At 36.3% G+C, this 21,862-nt stretch overlaps 1 protein-coding gene across 1 annotated transcript; it reads right to left on the bottom strand.

Moving 5' to 3' along the window:
- Window positions 1–1,326: 1,326 nt before the first annotated feature.
- LOC127416926 (oncoprotein-induced transcript 3 protein-like) lies at window positions 1,327–20,679 on the bottom strand. Its single transcript, XM_051656530.1, has 12 exons — window positions 20,635–20,679; window positions 15,753–15,958; window positions 14,831–14,968; window positions 13,487–13,616; window positions 10,161–10,302; window positions 9,739–9,894; window positions 9,592–9,647; window positions 8,708–8,881; window positions 5,337–5,737; window positions 3,517–3,613; window positions 3,248–3,428; window positions 1,327–3,165 (listed from the first exon to the last, which is right to left on the bottom strand). The coding sequence occupies exons 8-12, from the start codon at window positions 8,738–8,740 to the stop codon at window positions 3,011–3,013; spliced, it is 867 nt and encodes a 288-aa protein (XP_051512490.1). The 5' UTR covers window positions 8,741–8,881; window positions 9,592–9,647; window positions 9,739–9,894; window positions 10,161–10,302; window positions 13,487–13,616; window positions 14,831–14,968; window positions 15,753–15,958; window positions 20,635–20,679; the 3' UTR covers window positions 1,327–3,010.
- Between the last annotated feature and the right edge of the window lie 1,183 nt (window positions 20,680–21,862).

Genomic DNA, 21,862 nt, shown 5'->3' with positions numbered 1-21,862 from the left:
CTCTGATGTATTTCTCTTGTGCTGTACATCGTAAGTGGAATTTATTCAAAGATAATTTTGTTTAACACAGAAAACTACTAGTCACTCCATAAATAATGAGAAATCAAATTATATTTGATCTTCTATAAAGATCAGAAGTTGAATCAGCTAATTGCAAATTGCACTTTTTTTGTTTCAAAACACTACACTCAAAAAACAAAACAAAAAACAAATACATATTTTAAGATTTAGGCATTTCAATTTCATAACAAATTTACTTCAAATTGAATTAAGGAATCTTTAAGAAAATACAATAAATGCTAAATATATCAAATTTTATTGATTTAATTTAATAAAAAATTACACAATTCAATTTGATGGAATTTTGTTATGAAATTGAAATGAATAAATCTTAAAAATAGGACACAATTATTTGTGTGTATTTTCGTTATGTTGGTTTCGATGTATGGGCTTAACACAGTAATATATAGCAGCACACAAAATTGGGTATGTGTGCAGAAAAGTATTGTAGTAGGTAAAAATAAAAAAAATGATGGTAGGAAGTAAAAAAAAAATATTTTTTGTTTTTTTTATTTTCTCCCCTTTTCTCCCCAATTTGGACTGCCTAATTCCTAATGCGCTCTAAGTCCTCATGGTGGCGTAGTGACTCACCTCAATCTGGGTGGCGGAGGACGAATCTCAGTTGCCTCCACGTCTGTCCGTGCATCTTATCACGTGGCTTGCTGAGCACGTTAACGCAGAGACCTAGTGCGTGTGGAGGCTTCACGCTACTCTTCACGGCATTCACGCACAACTCACCACGCGCCCCACCGAGAGCGAGAACCACATTATAGCGACCACGAGGAGGTTACCCCATGTGACTCAACCCACCCTAGCAACCGGGCCAACTGGTTGCTTAGGAAGCCTGACTGGAGTCACTCAGCACACCCTGGATTCAAACTTGCGACTCCAGGTGTTGTAGTCAGTGTTTTTATTTGCTGAGCTACCCAGGCACAGACTGCTGCATGTTTATTGCAATCTCATTAAGCAATGGACACCTGGATACGACAACCATTAACAAACAACTTGCTTTTGTCACCACGGGATGGTGTGGCAGTGCTTTTTTATTTTTAAAAGGACAATCATGAATTGGGTTGCTGTGCTCAGACCTAACTTAAGTTTTAAACACATTCGATGTCCATAAATAATATTTTATTCCGTAATGGTTGAACGCACATACTAAAGGTAACATCTTGTCTGTATGCAGATCACATAGTCTAGATGTTGAAGAGAGACAACTGCATAATAGATAAGGGTTTCATTTTATTCAATCAGTTAATGGTAAGTTGTTGTATCCTAAAAATAAAATGAAAACTATTTGTAGCCATTAAAATGTAAGGTTCATTCTGTTCTGTTCCCTACTGTATATGTACACAAATTTACTCCCCTGCTGATATTTCACTTTAAAAAAGGTATACAGATAGACATGTCGGGCAAAATAAAGTCCTTTCTGACAGCAGCCATGGCAACCTGCGCACTTAAAACTGCAACGCAAGCTGCGAAAAAGGCTGTCCTCAATGTAGGCTACGTGATAAACTTGCTGTGATTTTGCGCTCCCCATGTCCCGTGTGAAAGCGCTTTTATTCTGAAGAAAAGTAGACAGAATGAGGAAGGACAGACATTGCAGTTATAACCAATCAGTACATTTACATTTATGCATTTGGCAGACGCTTTTATACAAAGCGACTTACAGTGCCCTTATTACAGGGACAATCCCCCTGGAGCAACTTGGAGTTAAGTGCCTTGCTCAAGGACACAATGGAGGTTGCTGTGGGGATCGAACCAGTTTAACAGTTACTGATTACCAGTTATGTGCTTTAGCCCACTACGCCACCACCACTCCATTAGAAATGGGCGTGTCACGACCATCCACTTGTACAAATCAAATAAAAAACAAATAATAAGATTGTACACTTATTTTAAGCGCTTGCATAAAAAATTCCTGAATTCCTGTTTTACATTTCTTATATGAAATGAAAAAAAAAAAAAAAGAAAATAAAGTGTTTTCTTAATTTTGCTAATTTCTTTTTAGATAAAAAAACAAGTAAACAGTCAGTTTGTTGGTTTTGAAGACAAAAATGAGAAAACAAATTATCCGAAGGTACACGGACCCAAAATAAGTGCCATTTGGCTTATATTTTCATATACTGTATACAAGGGCATAGTCAGGAAATTACTGTTGGGTGGGCCTCAATAAAAATGGATGGGCCAAGTATTCGCCCAAATATATATATATATATATTTTTTTTACCAAATTTTCCTTAACAACAGAGAAGCAGCACATTCAGACAGTTCTTTCACACTTTCAGAAATCAGAATTTATGCACTTTTAAACTATTTATAAATATATAATTGAAGTCAAAGAATAATCTCTAATATACTGGGTGGGCCTGGGTCTAATTTGGGTGGACACAGGCCCACCCTTTGCTATGCCACTGACTGTATATCTTCATACCGCAGGACCATTTGGCCATTGGTTGTCCAGTCATGTATATATATATATTTGGGTGGAAACTGGGCCCATCAATTTTTGTTGAGGCCCACCCAAAAGTAATTTCCTGGCTATGCCCTTGAGTTCAGCATTTTGCATTGTGAATACAACTGATTCAGTTTATCCATACATGACTAAAATACTTTAAACAAAATAGGGTATTTTTGCTCTTTGAAGAAAGCAAAGAAATTTACCATAAAAGCACAGCCAGCATAATAAATGTTTTTGAGTTTTATTTCAAGAATACAGAAATGTTATATGTAGTTTTACATAAAGTTTATAGTTTATATTGCTTGTCACTGCCCCAAAAAGAAAAGAAGAAAGTACAGTAGTGGAAAATAATAATAGAAAAATACTGAAAGCAGTAGGACAATACAAACCACTCCAAAGCTATTGTTGTACTATTCAATTTACTGTAACTGGAAAGACTTGAAAGTCTTTTTCTTTAACCTTGGTGTTGTTTGTGCGCATTAAATGATCTCAGAAAGTAGGCAATAGATGCATGCGGTCAAGTGCTCTTGATTTTTTGGCATTATATGCCAACAGCCCCACTAGTACCACAATGCAGACAATGAAGAGACCTGCAAAGACACCGGTGCTTGTACTGACATGTACTGATCCTCCTTTTTCTGAGGCTGCAAAATGAAAGAACAATACAGTTACATGAAAGATAATAACATCACTCTTTCTTTAATCAGCTCTATATCACTAATATACCTGCTGCAGAATTGTGCGTTTGTCTAAGCACACGCAAGGGACCCTGTGTGATGTAGTGCCTGGCTGTTTCTTGGTTCAAATCTCGTCTGTGTTTGTGTGAGGTTTGCCGAAGACAGCCTTGGGCACATCTGGAGTTTGGGCTTCCTTCCACACACAGAATCACAGAGCAGCTTATGTACACCTGTCGACAGAATTTCAGTCTGTTATATAGTTTAATGTTCCAGTGTGGAACTCAATGTACAACATGAATTTGCATGTATCTGTCGTACCTCATCGAAGCCACCTGTGAACTTGAAAGCTTGGATCTCAAAGTCGTACTTCATGGAATCGTTTGAATAAACCTTGACTGTATCATCCAAAATGCACCTGTAATGACACATTCCAAGAGGTCAGAGAGAAAATGCAAAACTATATATTCACTGTGTTCATGTCTTAGAAGATAATACCTTCAGCGCTAAACTCTCAATAATTAAATGTCTGAATTTATTACAGTTTGCTTGCTGTTCTAACCCTTAGTATTAAACTTCTGCCACTTATTCTTGAACATAAAGACTCAATTCAAACTTTGTTTTGTTGGTAATTAGGCGTGCTATCTACAGTATTTTTGTTTATAAAAACTTTACAATTTTTACGAAATTTAAAAGGAATGTTCTGGGTCCAATACAAGTTAAACTTAATCGACAGCATTTGTATCATAACGCTGATCAACCACAGAAAAATATTCAACTCATCTCTTGATTATTAATAAAAAGAAAGAGGAAAAAAATCAGTTACAGTAAGGCACTTACAATGGAAATGAATGGGCCCGTCCATAAATGCTAAAATACACACCGTTTCAAAAGTATATCCACAAAACTTAAACATTATACATGTTAGCATGTCAGGGGTGTGTCGGTGCCCATGGCATGGATAACTCGCACATCTGTGAGGGCACCAGTAATGCAGACAGATATGTACAAATTTTGGAGCAGCATACATTGCCATCCAGCACCGTCTTTTCCAGGGATGTCCCGGAATTTTCAGCAGGACAACTTCAAACCACATACTGGCCGAATAAGCAGAGAGCGCGGGTGCTAGATTGGCCTGCCTGCAGTCCTGACCATCTCCAATTGAGAATGTGTGGTGCATTACGAAGAGTACAATATGGCAACGAAGACCCCGTACAGTTGGGCAGCTAAAGACCTGCATAATGGATGAATGGGGGAAAATTCCACTTTTTAAACTTAAACTTGTGTCTTCAGTGCCCAAATGCTTAATAAGTGTTATTAGAAGAAATGGTGATGTTTCACATTGCTAAACACTCGACTGTCCCAACTTTTTTGGAGCGTGTTGCAATCATCTGATTTGAAATGACTGTACATTAAAAACAACAAAGAAATTCACATGATAAACATCATATACTGTGTAGTTGTAGTGCTTTCAATACAGCAAAGGGTGAATATAATTTACAAATCACTCCTTTTTGTTTTCATTAGCATTTTTCAAACGGTCCCAACTTTTTCGGAATTCTGTTATTTATTATTAAACCATATTTTATTATAAGCGATATGCAGAAAGATAAAGATCTCTTAGCAGCAGAACAGGTTTCTACATAATTAAGTACTTGGCGTGACATGTCACAGAAACACTACAATTATTTGACAGATAATATTTCCTTCAGTATGGTGCTATAAGTGACATGTGGACAAGTGTATTAAGCATTGAAAAAAAGGGTGATGTTAGCATTCATACTTGTTTCGCACATTACTGCGCCACACCTGCTTCCACAGTAAGACGATAAATGGTTTAGAAGAAAGCCACTGTGAAGTGTGCAACAAAAGAATTTGACAGATCTTTGAATTTGGAGGAGTCCAACCTGCTTTTGACTGGGTTGGAATCTGAAACTATGTTGTTAGTAGCCTGTTAGGCTTATTAACTTAGCAAATTAAGTTCCTTTAGCAGTTTTAATCACAAGCTTTGTGTATGGTGAATGTACTTCATCCAATTTGTTATGGGACAGTAAAATGTGAGAACATTTTAACAAACCCCATCCATAAGTATTGCACCATTTGTTGTGTGTAAAAATATTGTTCATGATGTAAAGTCTCACCCGTCTTTGATGATGTCGTAATAGAGGGCACTATATGGGTTGTCTTCTGGAGTGGCCCTGCAGGACTCGACAAAGAGTTTGACCTCTGGGAGAGCGGAATGGGCTTCAATGCCCATGTAGAGCATCTCCATGAGCTTCACCTCCACTGGATACACGTTGGGATCTACCTGACTATTGAAGTTGTTGTCTGTGAAAACTTCAAATGAGTAACCAAAAGTGCCAAAGCTGGATTCAGTGAAGATGTAGTCAGACTTGTGGTTGACGTAGTGGCTGGAGACGCTGGCTACTTTGGGATACTGGCAGGAGAAGCCAAACTTTACTTGATTACGTCTGGTGATGACAGCATTCGTGTTCTCAAAGGAGTTGATCTCATTTTTGAAGACCATGAAATCTCCAAAGTCCTGAATGGTGATGAAGATGTACAAAAGGTTTATGTAGAAACAGAAAGGAGAGAAAATGAAGAGAATGTTAATGGAGACTGGGGACAATTGTAACATTTCTTTCCATTTTCTTTTTTTTTTTTTTCTTTTTTATTGGCATAAGAAACATATGTGCCAAAAGTAATGATAAAATTAAAATATTTACATATTTTAGAAAGACTGGATCTTTCAACTCTTGAATTTAATACAAGAGCTCCCCTGCTATGGGGATGATTGTAAAACTTGAGGAAAAGTGACATTTACCCATAACTTATATTACTGCTTTAATACTTTTTTTATGGGTGTTTCTTTAACTTTAGGAACATTTAGCTCTGCAGATTTCTATGAAGAAAGTCTTGTTAAAACATTTTGTACACTTTTGTACAATTTTTTTTAAAGTAACAATGTAATTATGCCATTTGTATCTGAAAGTCATGAAAATTCCCCCCACAGTGTCATTTCCAGCACATCTCAAATTCCGTATTGTGTTTAATAGAATTCTGTGCTGGAAATGACATTTTGAAATAAAATGGTTGACTCTTGTCTTGCAAAAGCTAATTTCATTGCTAACATTTTATGTATTCTAAAATACACACAAATGAAATAATATTTTCAAACTTTTTGGATAATATGGCAAAATCACAGCTTGATTGTTAATGATGCACAATAAAAATATTCTGCTCACATGTGATAGGATAAGATGGGGTAAGACGCCCCCCTTAAGAACAATGTTCATTTACTTTTAAATTGTAACATAAGGCATCTTACCACAAGGGTCTAACTTTACTTTGTCACTTCAAAATAAAAAATATTTTTTACTCCAAAAATCTAAATATTTTACTGTGTCCACAGATCCCCCATTAACAATTAGACATAAAAAATAAAAATACTTTTTGAATGTCACAGATCACCATTTTCCAATGACAAAAAATTTGGTCATTTCACCTCAAAACTGTTTGGACGGAATAAATCTCACAAATGTTGATATTTGGATGAAATGTCAATATTAAGAGGATGTTACATCCCAGGATGTATTTATTTCTTTCCTTGTTACATCTGTGGATGTAGTGGTTGATTGTATATTGATTATATAGTGTTTGTATGTTTTTCCTTGTGTTCTCTCTCTCTCTGTCATTTTCCCAATCAGATTAATTGACATAAACTGCCAATGATTAAGGTCAAGTGCTGAGCTGCTCTGATTGGAGGACAACATGGGGAACATGTGGATAAAGCTGAGATGCAAAGTCAGCTAGAAGAGACTCCTTTCTCAGCATGTGCAATGTTGGTGTTTAGTGCTGGTGTAACGTGAAGTTGTTCTCTATGATAAATTTTATCATATATATAGTTTATATATATATTTTTTTATATATATAAACAATCTTGTGAGTGTAAGCTCCTGTGTTGGGTGTGTGCTTATTTCCACCCCTTAACATTTATGGAAGCAGTAGAGAGGTGGGTGCTTGTTTTCTCCTGTTTATGGCTAGATGGGGAGTGAGGCTAGATGTCTTAACTTTCTATTTCTTTATTTGTAAGGGTAAGTAGTTTGTGCCTCCCATCAGCTTTTTTTTTTTTTTTTTTTTTGCGCCTGGTCCCCTCTTGAAGTCTTAATGCTTCCTTTGTGTTCACAGAAGGAAAAACTTGTAACTTATTTTAATCTGTGGTTGTTATTGGCTGGGACAGAAGTGAAGACCTCCATATGTTTCATTTAAATTGTATTCCTCATCACTTAGTTTTCTCCCACCCCTAGATGGGGAGGAAACGTAACTGTGCACAGACCTTCAATAAAGGTGTTGATGAGCTTTAGTGCCATCTATGGTCAAGAGAAGTTTAAGGTAGGAGGGTCAACTTACGCCAGTGGGGCATCTTCCCCATCTTACCCTATTTACTTCTCTTTATATTTCTTATCAGTCATGATTTTCATTGATCGTGTTTACTTTTAACAACTTCCCTAATATTTATTAGTACCTAACTTTACAGACTTTTATTAGACAAATTGTTTGGTGTGGTGGCACAACTGTGGGACAGTAGTTTTTGAGGTGGGTTTTTTTTTCCTATTAGTGTTACAATTACCCCTGAGCTCACAGCCAAGAAGATTTTATGGTGGTTACCAACAACAGTGATATAGCAACTGTTAACTTTAATCCAGCAGTTTAGCAATAAAACGCATTGAAATATCTGCTTCAAAGTTTGTTTCACTTCAAAGGTACTGTAAACCCTGATGTTGTCACAAATGGAAATATGAAGTTGTCTCAAACGTTAAAATGTCAAGTTGTGGGCCAACATCTCGTATCGACGTTCTTTTTCTTAATCCATACACTTAAGTGTTAAGAACTCAATTGAGTGCAAAATTGAGGCTATGGGGAATACCCACAATGCCTTGTGCTTGAATTATCTAATATATTGACCAAGGAAACATAATGGGGGCATTTAAGTAGTTGTTCTATAGAGGTCTTAATAATTTTATAGTACTGTTTTGTTGCAAATAGATAACCCTAGTGGGGATCAAAACAACTCTCCTTTGGTCAAGTTGGACCCGGTTAACATTATCTCAGAATCAGTAATAACCATTATTTAAGATGTGTTGTTGTAAGACTGAGTCCATTCAATTAAAATTAAGTTGAAACTGTTTAAATGGAAAATCTAAGTCTACTTGCATCTTAACATAAATAGTGAAGTTCATTCTATATGAACACCAAGTTAAGTGAACTTAATTACAAGTTTGAGACACCATTACTCCATTCAACTGAGAGAATGAGTTTACTCAGTTGTGTCAACTTATTAGGGTTTCCAATTAAAACTTTGAGCATAAGCTAACTGTCATCACATCTTATTTTGTATTGATTAAATACATTTAGTGTGTTTCAACTACCTGTTGTTTCCCCTACTGTGCAGAGAGTTACTATAAATTTCCTATAAGTTTATCTTGAAGAACAAAGATGGCAGTTACTGTACCTCCACTGTAGTGCCACAGGTGTTGAGAGACATCGTGCCCAGGATGTGGGTTTCATTTGAGGTAAGAGCAGGTGTGATCTCTCAGTTGGAGCCAGTTCTGGTTAATGCCTTCCATGGATGCTTTACTTACTACAATGCTGATGCGGTTATCCCCACAGGATACCACTGCTTCACCTTAATACAAGTCATTTTTAACAAGTTTTACCATTCTAGCTTAGCTTAACAAACCCTGTTTAATATATTCAAAAACCAAGGCCAGAAACTTTTTGTAAGTAAATGTATGCAGATGTGATCACTTGGCCAACGCATTGCCATTGCAGGGTCCAGTTGAACGTGCTTAACGTGCATTCTTGCATTACTGTGGCGGTAACAAATCATAGTACTCAAGGAGGTGATAGACACACCTTCAAAAGTGCCATAAATATTTTGATTTTAACTTACTTGCTCAGCTATATTTTCTTCAAACTGTTGCACCGCCATGACATTCGTTGACAGAGAAAACTGACTGTAGAAGCGGACAGTTCACACTAATCTCACTATAATTTGTCCATGTTGCAAACGACAATATCGTAGGCATTAATGTAAACTCTTGTTAGTTTTCTCTTTCAAGTCAGCCTCTGTTATGGCAGAGGAACAGTTTGGAGAGGATCTTTCTGAGCAGGTTAGTTATCTGAAGCAGGTCGCCATCTTGAAAATAACACATTCGTTTTAATGACACAGAGTTTTTAAGGTAACTATCGCCCCCTTGAGGTACTGAGGTTTATTACTGACACATTTAGTGCATTCAATGGTACCACAATGTTAAAATCTGTTTTCCATGCATTCGTGTCAGTGCATTGCTGTAAAGTAGCTTATGTCTCAGTAAAAAATAAAATAAATATTACCTGATAGAACCTTCGATTTTGCCACAACCACAACAATGCATCTCATCTCTGATTGGCTAATTAAGAAAACACAGACAAAAAGAGCTCTTTAGACAATTTACAGAGAACACAAATAGACAATTAGCTTAAAGAAAAACCTCCTTTTACCTGTGAAGGGTCTCTGCTGTGAAACACACAGGTACGTGACGATACAGATCCGTTTCCTGTGGCGTCCAGGTCAGTGTTGCCACGGTAACCCCATGATCCTCATTTCTCAGGGTTTTAGACATATTAGAGGGGCCACTGACTTGGAAGTCAAAGATGCTACATGAGAGATATAACATCAGTTAACATATATCTACTCAAGCGGCTATCTAGTAAAATTTGTTTGCTTAAGCATACATTATTGATTGAGCGTGTCAAGATATTCAACCTGATCTAGTGATACATTTAAAAGACCTTCTGTGCTGACACAGATTTTCATAAAGATTATTAAAGTTTGGGCTACTTTTACTTTTAGGCTGCAATTAGTCAGAATAAAGAGTGGGGAAATATGTTTTGTTTTGAAGAACAACGAACATATTTGAGACCTGTTGTCTGAGCTTTGGGCTCGAAGGGTGATCTCATGAGCATGTCCCACAGCGGCGTGATGTTCCTCTCCGTGTAAGGGAGTTGGTGTCAAGAAACTTGGCTTGTTCACACCTGGAACACAACCCTGAACTGGAGGAAGAACTGCAAGACAGTGTAAACTCAAAGCACAAATGCACAAAAACAATGAGATTTACTGTACACTTCATTGACATTGATTTTTTTTTCTATACAATGAAAGTAAATGGTGACTGAGGCTAACAGTCTTTCTAAAATGTCATTTTGTGCTCCACAGAAGAAATAACGCTATGTAGGTTTGGGGTGAGTAAATTATAACAGGATTTAAATTTTTGTGTGAACTCTCTTTAAGAACATTTAAGAACATCACTTTGGGGTCAATGTTGTTTCTAATAATTAAATGTGATGACTGTGGACTCAAATAATCATACTAGTCTACAATCTTTACCATGCAGCTTTGATTTTCAGTCATTTCTTTATACTTGTAAATGTGTATATTTTATAAATGAAATTGCTACATATTTTTACTTAAAACTGCTTTTTGTGCTCATAGGTTTACAAACTCCTTGCAGAATCTGTAAGAAGTTTAGCATTTGTTTTTTAATAGAAATGAAAGTATTTTATTTTTATTTGGTAGGCTACAGCCCAGAAGCAGCAGCACAACATTCATTTCAGTATATTCCACAAGATAAAAATGAAATTATCCTGTTTATAAGGCCATTGGTTCTTAACCAGTGGCCATGAGCATGTTTACATGCACACTGATTTGTGGATAAAGACCAAAAATCAGCTTTCTCAAAAACACCGCACAAAAACCTTGTTTACACGAGACTAGGTTGATTCTCAGAATTATCCAAATAATCATTGGATCATTCTCTACTTTTAACATCAAAACATCAACAGTTATGCACAAAAAACTTGAGCACATTGGATAAGCTGCTAAGAATGCCAGTAAAGGTGTTTACATTAAAGCAAGCATTAAAGTAATCCATAATACGCCAGTGGTTAAATCCATGTCTTCTGAAGCGATATGATAGGTGTGGGTCAATATTTAAGTCATTTTTCACTGTAAATCACCACCTTTGACCAGCTCCAACCAGTAGGTGGCAATATGCATGAAGAATGTGAATCGCCAAAAAACAAAAGAAGAATGTGGAAGTGAAAGTGGAGATTTAGTAAAAAAGGACTTAAATATTGATCTATTTTTCACCCACACCTATTATATTGCTTCTGAAGACATGTATTATAGCACAAGAGTTGTATGGATTAATTTTATGATGTCATTATTTGCTTTTTGGAGCTTGAAGATTCTAGTCACCATTCACTTACATTGTATGGACCTACAGAGCGGAGATATTCTACTAAAAATCTTCATTTGTGTTCTGCAGTAGAAAGAAAGTCATACACATCTGGGATGGCATGAGGGTGAGTAAATGATGAGAGAATTTTCATTTTTGGGTGAACTATCCCTTTAAGCCGTTTACATGACCTCATACATTTTTGGCTTTTTAAGCATAACTGGTGTAAGAACGTGCATGTTAATGCATTCAGTGACTGCTTGCAGCATTTTGTGAAAAAATAAAAATTGTCCATACATTTTATTTCACAGACAAAGCTTTGTTTCTGCTACATTCATGCTTATTGACTTGATACAAAATGCTTAAATCTTACTCTATAAAAGATTTCATGCCAATAAACTGGCATACTTTATTGCAAATTACCTGCAAATTGAATGATTAGATCTTCCTTAAAAGTGCTCATTGTATTGCAATGCCAGCAAATGTGATAAGAAACCTCAGGCATTTACAGTTGGGACATGTCCCTACCACTTTTTGCCTACACCAATTTTTTTCCTGCCACTTTTTGAAATAGCATGTCAGAAGTGTCAGAGGAAACTTGTCCAGTTCGAGCAGGAGTTTCCATTTAATTCGTGTCTGTTATAAGTGGTGATCCAGCACTGGAGTTTGTTATTTTTAATATTATGATGAGTGCTTGTTAATCCAGAAGTGTGCTCTACTCGCTCCTTTCCAGTTAAATCGCAAAGCAAAATGCAAGCAGATGTGTCGCTGCTTATGATATACAGTACATCCACTGTACAGGTGCAATCTTCGTTTATCAAAATAAAAAGTTATATTAAGGTGGATTAGAACTCAAAACTCTAGAGGCAAAAACATTACCATGAGACCAACCAGTCATTCTGGCTAAAGGTATGCTGATCAATGGATTTTTTCACTGACGAACAAAATCTCAGAATTTACAGTGCTGGGTGAATAGATGTAGTTACCAAATTAATTAAATGTAAAATATTTATTGTAGCGCTTGAATCAAGAATTACTTTTTATTCAAACAGTAAAAGATTATTTGACATGATCTGCACATAACCTAATTAATATTAATGAATTTCGCCACTTTGTGAGGTCAACAAACTGCCCCAAACTGTCCCCTCCACTTTTTAAAACAAAGTGACGCCTATGTAAGAAACTGCCAATTTCTATCAATACTTGCAAATTATTTTTTTATGCATATACATCAGACCGTCATGCAACGGACTGTGCAGTCTGTGGGTATGCCGAAGCTCTGAGGCTTAGACTAACTTATATATTCAAGCTCCTTAATGCTTCCCAAATTACAAATGTACATCTGTTTTATTGCACTTTATATTGTTTGACTCATAGCAGATAATGCAATGATTCTCACTTACTCTCAACTCCAAACTGCAGAGGCACTTGACTAAGTGGAGTTGGGTTAGTGTTGACCATCAGATTAAAAGCACTACTGGCTAAGGAGACCCCATTTCCATCTGTCACAGTGATGTCTGTAACAGGATAATCCTCCAGCATTAGCTCAAACACATGCAGACCAAGAGCCATTGAACTGTTTCTGTGCAGTGTGCATGAGCCCTAGACACAATACAAAATACATAAAATAATTCATAAGAGTATGCAAGTGAATGGTGGCCTGAACTCTGAACTCTCCAGACACATAAAGACAGCATAAATGTAATCCATACGACTCCAGCGGTTTAATCTATATCTTCTGAAATGATATGATAGGTGTGGATGGAAGCATATTAAATTTAAGTACTTTTTTACTATAATGATCCACCTTTGACCAGCCCTGACCAGTAGGTGGCGATATGCATGAATGTGAATCCCCAAAAAAACAAAAGTAGACGAATTTGTGGAAGTCTGTTGGTAGCTCCAACATTGGAGATAAAAATCAATGACTTTGAACAATTTCAGTAAGACAACTTCCCACCCCTATTGAAGTTTTACATCAATTTAAAGAGTGTGTCATCAGAGAACATTACCTCATCAAGATGTATGCTTTGGTGTTGATGACACGATGAGCAGTTGGCCTCACTAAACTTGCATCTCACAACATCTCCATCTGGGTCATGGGCCATCAGAGGAAAGCTCTGGAAACAGTTCTGAGGAATCCTGATTACAAACCATTATCAATGACAAGATGATGCAAGCTGTATTATGGTTTTATAGACAGTAAATGTGATTTACAGTATTTATAATTATAAAATGCATAGTTTTGGTTCTGAATGCTGATTGGACAGTACAGCATTCCAGCCATGCTAAAACAATTATGATGCAGCTGTTCACCGACAGTAGCTACTGTGTACTATGTCACTGCACAGCACAGATAGAGGCTAGTTTACACACCAGGGAAAATGTCTCTTAGTGTAAAGAATTTTCTAAATAAAATAGCATTTTACAAAAATCAGTGTCTTTAATATTGCTATTAGCCACTTTATTATCAGTAGTAACTGAAAAGCAATAACGTATAAAAAGGTTGTGCTGTATTGTGAATATATACACAGTTAAAGAGCATTGTTTGTAATCACTTCAGCTCTTGTTCCTTATTGCTTAAAGGAATAGTTCACCTAAAAATGAAAATTCTCTCATCATTTACTTGCCCTCATGCCATCCCAGATGTGTATGACATTCTTTCTTCTGCAAAACACAAATTGTTTTTTTTAACTAAATATTTCAGCTCTGTTGGTTCTCACAATGCAAGTGAATGGTGGTCAGAACTTTGAATCTTCAAAAATCACATAAGGCAGCATGAAAGTAATCCATAAGACTCCAGTGGTTAAATTTGTATATTCTGAAGCAATATGATAGGTGTGAGTAAGAAACAGATCAATATTTAAGTCCTATTTTTCTATAAATCTTCACCTTTGACCAGCCCCGACCAGTAGGTGGCGATATGCACGAAGAATGCGAATCGCCAAAAAACAAAAGAAGAATGTAAAAGTGAAAGTGGAGATTCATGGTAAAAAAACGGACTTAAAGATTGATTTGTTTCTCACCCACACTTAATCTTGGTTTGTGTTCTGCTGAAGAGAGAAATTCATACACATCTGGGATGGCATGAGGGTGAGTCACATTTTTGAGTGAACTATCCTTTTAACTGCATTTTTTGTAGCATGTATCTGTGTAATCACGTAAATACACTAGTTTAAATAAATGATTTAACAATTCACTTAAGCATCTGCAGGGTAATTATTGTCTTTTTTTTAAGGGAAAGTAAAAACATTGCTGCTGTTTATCACTTTTTTCAACTTTGACTGTAAAATGTGTTGCGTTTTAGTTTTAATAGTTGTATTTATTTTCATTATGTAGTTTTATAGAGCACACACCTTATAGTTGATACTGCTGCTGAAACAGGAGATCTGTTTGGAGACTGAGTGTCCGAATGTTGTCCTGTGTCAACAGGAGTGCGAAACGTCCATCCACCAACAGCATGAACATTATTTTCCCAGCAACAACCAGAGTCACTGAAAGACATATTTGATCATAGAACAGCTGTCAGAGTCCATGTAATTGCATTAAAATATTCAGAACTGTTATGCTGATAATACCATTATCATTTGTAGTAAATTACAGTATAAAAGAGTACAAAATAGAAGCATATGCACTATTACGTTATAAAAATACATAAATCTTCCAGAAATTGCTGTAACTGATTTTAATGATTATATAATAATTACAATAAATAATTAATTTATAAAAAAAAAATTTTTTTTCTTTTTTTTGCTAATTGAGGTTGTATGTTGCAGAAAGGTTTTGTTAATTAAGAGGTTAATGGAATTTAGGGGAACCATAGTACAACCTAAAACTAAAGTTCTATTTCTGTAAAAAGAAAAACACTTTCACGGAAAACCAAATTTTTTCTTTAAAGCTCTGTTCAAAGAATGTTCCGGGAACCAAAAATTGTTAGTTGGGATTTTTTAATTGGAATCCTTTGACCTAAATATGTAAAAAAAAAAAAAAAAAAACATAAAATAACCGTTTATGGTTATTACAATTTGCATTTTGTCACCATATAAGAGTAAAATCAAGCATTAATGGGAACAAAGTATAATAAATACCATATAAACCATTTTGACTTGAACTTAGATTCACTATGAACACTATGAATATCTTTCACATTAAATATAAGGCAGAGCATAATAATTCTGTTTATAGCTGTATTAATTGTAAAGATTAACTCTGATGACAATAATAATAATACAAATAAAAAACAATCCATAAACAAAAACATGATCTTTGTGATCTTACCCCAGAATGAAGGGGCCATTGCTGGTGACGTTGGTGGTCATGTGGCCCTCCGACTGGCACCACATGTTTTGATCTTGGTCCTGATCTGTCACCTCATCTGTGATCAGTGATGTGTATGGGAGGTAGCCACAGCCTCCACTCTCACAGACCCAGTTAAGATGAGAGCCACAGGGCCCCCTATTGGACTCTCTGTAGTAAAAGTGCATCTGCAAGAAACATACAGGGCAGGATGGGGCTAGTTGTCACACAGGCTATCTCTCAGTAACTGTGAGGGTTTGAGTCAAAAGTCCAACTACACAAATGCCTGTTTCCTCTAGCAGTGGATTTTATGTTGTGTCAATCACCTAGTTCAAAACTGTGTTCAATTTTGCAAATCCTCCAAACTAAAATCTTTGCATTATCATATTTTGTAATAGCTCTTGTGTAAACAGATGAAAACAATAGTCACATTGGCATACAAGGATAAATTATATAATGAAGTTAGACTTTAACAAATGGTTGAATTGTGTCGAAGGTGTGTGTGTGTGTGTGTGTGTGTGTGTGTGTGTGTGTGAGTGTGTGTGTGAGTGTGTGTGTGAGTGAGTGTGTGAGTGAGTGTGTGAGTGAGTGTGTGAGTGAGTGAGTGTGTGAGTGAGTGTGTGTGTGTGTTCCTCACAAATGTCAGGTCCGAGCAAGTTGTCACATATGTTTTAAATGTTGTCATTTTATAGAGTTTGTTAATGGCCAAAGCAATATTTTGATATTTTTGGTTACCTTTTCCATTTTAGCTGTTTCTTGTGTTTTAATAATTGTTTTTGCCAATTTACTGTAATAGCCTATTTAAAGGCAGGGTTCCATTGTGACAACTTCTAGGCCAAGATGTGTTCAGTGTTTTACCCTGGGCAAAAAAAGGATTAAAAAGTCAAATACAGCTTTTTATGTAGCCAAGACTTTAAGGTATGTGCCGATACAGAAATTGACTTTCAAAAATAAATCTACCCTGAGTGTGACAACTAGCCCCATTTTCTCCTCCAACTTCTCTTTCATGAGGTAATTCGGCAATTTAATATTTCACTTTTGCTGAAGTTGCCAGGGGTGGTTCTAGACCATTTTGACTGGGGAAGTCAGGGTGGGGCTGGGTGTGCTTGAAGGGGGGCAACTGTATTATACCTTAAATGTCCCCTGTACACAAATAAAATATAATTTGCTGTTTTAATATTTGCAAACATGCAGTTTTTTAAAGATACAATTCACCAAATTTGAGTAAATATTTTAATTCTAAAATATATAAACAAACAGGCTCATGACGGATGTTTCATTTAGTCAATACACCCTAACGTTCTGGTTTTACCCACAAACTTTAAGCCATGTTGCCCGTTCTTTAGAATGACTAATGCAGTAAAAAGTATTGGGTAAAATGAATGATAGGCTACATCAAGACTTTAGGTTAGAATTTAATCAGTCGGCTATAATCAGCATGTACAGATCTTGTAAATGGTCATCATTTCCTTTAAGATTTGTTCATTTTAAATGGTCCAGTGTAACAAGTGAATTTTTAAATGCATGTATCTATCTAAATGCAATTACTATGAGTTTAAAAAGTTGCATGCATCGTAATTATAAGTAACAAATAAGATGGCTTTAATGTGTTTTTTTTTAATCAGTGAATTTTTTCAGTGTCTATGCGCATTCATTATTGAGTGCGCTTGGTGTGCGCCTCTTAGAGAATGCAGTTGCTGATATTAAGCTTACAGGTACATCTCAATAAATTAGAATGTCGTGGAAAAGTTCATTTATTTCAGTAATTCAACTCAAATTGTGAAACTCGTGTATTAAATAAATTCAATGCACACAGACTGAAGTAGTTTAAGTCTTTGGTTCTTTTAAATGTGATGATTTTAGCTCACATTTAACAAAAACCCACCAATTCACTATCTCAAAACATTTGAATATGGTGACATGCCAATCAGCTAATCAACTCAAAACACCTGCAAAGGTTTCCTGAGCCTTCAAAATGGTCTCTCAGTTTGGTTCACTAGGCTACACAATCATGGGGAAGACTGCTGATCTGACAGTTGTCCAGAAGACAATCACTGACACCCTTCACAAGGAGGGAAAGCCACAAACATTCATTGCCAAAGAAGCTGGCTGTTCACAGAGTGCTGTATTCAAGCATGTTAACAGAAAGTTGAGTGGAAGGAAAAAGTGTGGAAGAAAAAGATGCACAACCAACCAAGAGAACCGCAGCCTTACGACTGTCAAGCAAAATCGATTCAAGAATTTGGGTGAACTTCACAAGGAATGGACTGAGGCTGGGGTCAAGGCATCAAGAGCCACCACACACAGACATGTCAAGGAATTTGGCTACAGTTGTCGTATTCCTCTTGTTAAGCCACTCCTGAACCACAGACAACGTCAGAGGCGTCTTACCTGGGCTAAGGAGAAGAAGAACTGGACTGTTGCCCAGTGGTCCAAAGTTCTCTTTTCAGATGAGAGCAAGTTTTGTATTTCATTTGGAAACCAAGGTCCTAGAGTCTGGAGGAAGGGTGGAGAAGCTCATAGCCCAAGTTGCTTGAAGTCCAGTGTTAAGTTTCCACAGTCTGTGATGATTTGGGGTGCAATGTCATCTGCTGGTGTTGGTCCATTGTGTTTTTTGAAAACCAAAGTCACTGCACCCGTTTACCAAGAAATTTTGGAGCACTTCAGGCTTCCTTCTGCTGACCAGCTTTTTAAAGATGCTGATTTCATTTTCCAGCAGGATTTGGCACCTGCCCACACTGCCAAAAGCACCAAAAGTTGGTTAAATGACCATGGTGTTGGTGTGCTTGACTGGCCAATAAACTCACCAGACCTGAACCCCATAGAGAATCTATGGGGTATTGTCAAGAGGAAAATGAGAAACAAGAGACCAAAAAATGCAGATGAGCTGAAGGCCACAGTCAAAGAAACCTGGGCTTCCATACCACCTCAGCAGTGCCACAAACTGATCACCTCCATGCCTCGCCGAATTGAGGCAGTAATTAAAGCAAAAGGAGCCCCTACCAAGTATTGAGTACATATACAGTAAATGAACATACTTTCCAGAAGGCCAACAATTCACTAAAAATGTTTTTTTTATTGGTCTTATGATGTATTCTAATTTTTTGAGATAGTGAATTGGTGGGTTTTTGTTAAATGTGAGCCAAAATCATCACAATTAAAAGAACCAAAGACTTAAACTACTTCAGTCTGTGTGCATTGAATTTATTTAATACACGAGTTTCACAATTTGAGTTGAATTACTGAAATAAATGAATTTTTCCACGACATTCTAATTTATTGAGATGCACCTGTAATTCTCCATTATTGAGCACATGTGTGCCTCTCCCTTTTGATTGGTGTACTTCGCGATAAATATTTGATTGATAAATGGGGTTCATAAAGAAGATGTTGTGTTTGTTATCTGCCCGGTAAACTATTTAGTGCTTCTCTTACATTTCGTTTGCAAGGGAAGCAGCAGGATCAACTCTGAAGCTTTGTTCTCTCTCACCCGGTGAGTTGCGCATTTGCTTTTTATTCTTGCGCCTGTACCCAACAGTACCAATATTAATCTGTATATATTTTTAGGTTGCAGTGCATTGATGTGGTGAGCTTAGTGTATAAGAGCCTTTCTCACTGAAGGAAAATCATTTATTTGGGCTTCAGTGGGGTGGTTTATAAGGGTTCCAATTTTATGTTTTTAAGTGTATTCACAATACATTTGCCATTGCAGGTGCGGTGTGGCCCTGTATAATGCTAGCTGCTGTTTCTTTATACCTGTTTCTATACATCTGTTCCTGCATGCTGTTTCATCAGAGCCACTTCATTGTTTGTTTTGCCAAACTTTTAGCAATACATTTGTCTTGTTTCTGCATTGTACAGTGCAAAACATTAAATTAAAGACAGTGGGAAAAAATACCTCATTATAAATAACATAAGTGTGTACTGTATATTATTCCATAAATACACCCGACAGATACACATACAAAAAATATTTGATAATGAATACTTGCCATATAAGAGCGATCTCTAATGAGTTAGGATCAAGTGCATTCAATAAGGCAGAAAATCAGATCCAGATCGGGTTTCGTGATAATAATGTGGGAAATTGTGCTATAAAAGTAACTTATACTTACATTTACTCCAGCACATATAATCCACATTAACTAGAACTGAAACTGGAGCTGGCAGGTCCAAAGATGTGAAACTAATGCTGAACTTCTACCTTATCTCCAGATGTTTTTGGCTCCAGTTTCCAAGTATTCATTCATTAATTGATCCAATTAAAGTGTAAGTTATGCATAAAATTTTCAATCTTTAGAATGGGTTAAGGTTTGTTTTTTTGTTAGTTTTTTTTTTTTTTGTTTTGTTTTTTGTTTAAGTGTTTCAGACAGAACATGCATGGGAGTTGTATTGAACACTTGGACACCAGTGATGTTTTAGCACAGTGTGTGGCCTTTTTTAGACAATCTCTTATTAACCATAAGCAAATATTTAATAAATATTTAACTTAAATTAAACTTTACCCTGCTAAATATTATTATGCAGTCATAATGCATTGATGTTTTGTTTAAATATACTTTCTTTGGTCTATTTATTATGATGTGGGATCACTGAACTCTCAGTAGGATGGAAAATGAGAATTTAGGGGGGCCACCTGGTGGTGGTGGGGTGGTTGGCCCCAGAACTGCTCCTGGAAGTTACTCAGAAAATGTTCACTTATTTAATCTGTTTAGATTAACTACATATAAATAACTAGTAATGTACATTTTTGGATGCCAATAACAAATACAACTACTACAAATAGAACAAATGCAAAGGAATATAAATCATTACATTAAGTTAAGATTAATAAATTAGTTCAAAGTTAATACACTGAACTTACCTCCAATAATCCATCTGGATATCTTTTTCCTGGAGTGAAAGTCAAAGACCCCCCCATAGAAACCTACGGCTGAGCCCACAGAGAGAGCCAAGCTAAACAGCAGCAGTGCCATGGTGTGAGCCATATCTGTTGAAATCACACTGTGCGCAATGGTGTATAGGAGAACAGGGTGGACACTTTCTTTTTTTACATGTTATTGTCTGACTGGTTCTACCAGCTAAAGACGAGAAGAATGGCAAAAAAGTTTCTTTGACACAGGGATTATTTTTGTATCTGCTTGGTGGTTATTTTCTGATTTGGGGAAGTGTTTCAGATAGCAATATTATCTACGACTAACAAGTTTTGAATTCCAAATGATAGGAAAATCATACTGTATATCAAAACCGAAATACCCAATATTTTAGATAATTTAACTGTATGCATGTTATAAACCTTTTGTCCCGGTTACTTATTATTTTAATATAAAACAGTAATATATATTAATGTATAATTAATATACACATATACAGGTGCTGGTCATATAATTAGAATATCATCAAAAAGTTGATTTATTTCACTAATTCCATTCAAAAAGTGAAACTTGTATATTATATTCATTCATTACACACAGACTGATATATTTCAAATGTTTATTTCTTTTAATTTTGATGATTATAACTGACAACTAAGGAAAATCCCAAATTCAGTATCTCAGAAAATTAGAATATTGTGAAAAGGTTCAATATTGAAGACACCTGGTGCCACACTCTAATCAGCTAATTAACTCAAAACACCTGCAAAGGCCTTTAAATGGTCTATCAGTCTAGTTCTGTACACTACACAATCATGGGGAAGACTGCTGACTTGACAGTTGTCCAAAAGACGACCATTGACACGTTGCACAAGGAGGGCAAGACACAAAAGGTCATTGCAAAATAGGCTGGCTGTTCACAGAGCTCTGTGTCCAAGCACATTAATAGAGAGGCGAAGGGAAGGAAAAGATGTGGTAGAAAAAAATGTACAAGCAATAGGGATAACCGCACCCTGGAGAGGATTGTGAAACAAAACCCATTCAAAAATGTGGGGGAGAACCACTACGCACAGACGTATGCAAGACATGGGTTTCAGCTGTCGCATTCCTTGTGTCAAGCCACTCTTGAACAACAGACAGCGTCTGAAGCGTCTCGCCTGGGCTAAAGACAAAAAGGACTGGACTGCTGCTGAGTGGTCCAAAGTTATGTTCTCTGAT

This window comes from Myxocyprinus asiaticus, chromosome 26, assembly GCF_019703515.2.
Source record: "Myxocyprinus asiaticus isolate MX2 ecotype Aquarium Trade chromosome 26, UBuf_Myxa_2, whole genome shotgun sequence".
Taxonomy (NCBI): domain Eukaryota; kingdom Metazoa; phylum Chordata; class Actinopteri; order Cypriniformes; family Catostomidae; genus Myxocyprinus; species Myxocyprinus asiaticus.
Note: the sequence above shows the minus strand (reverse complement) of the source record. Positions and strands in the feature narration are given on the sequence as shown.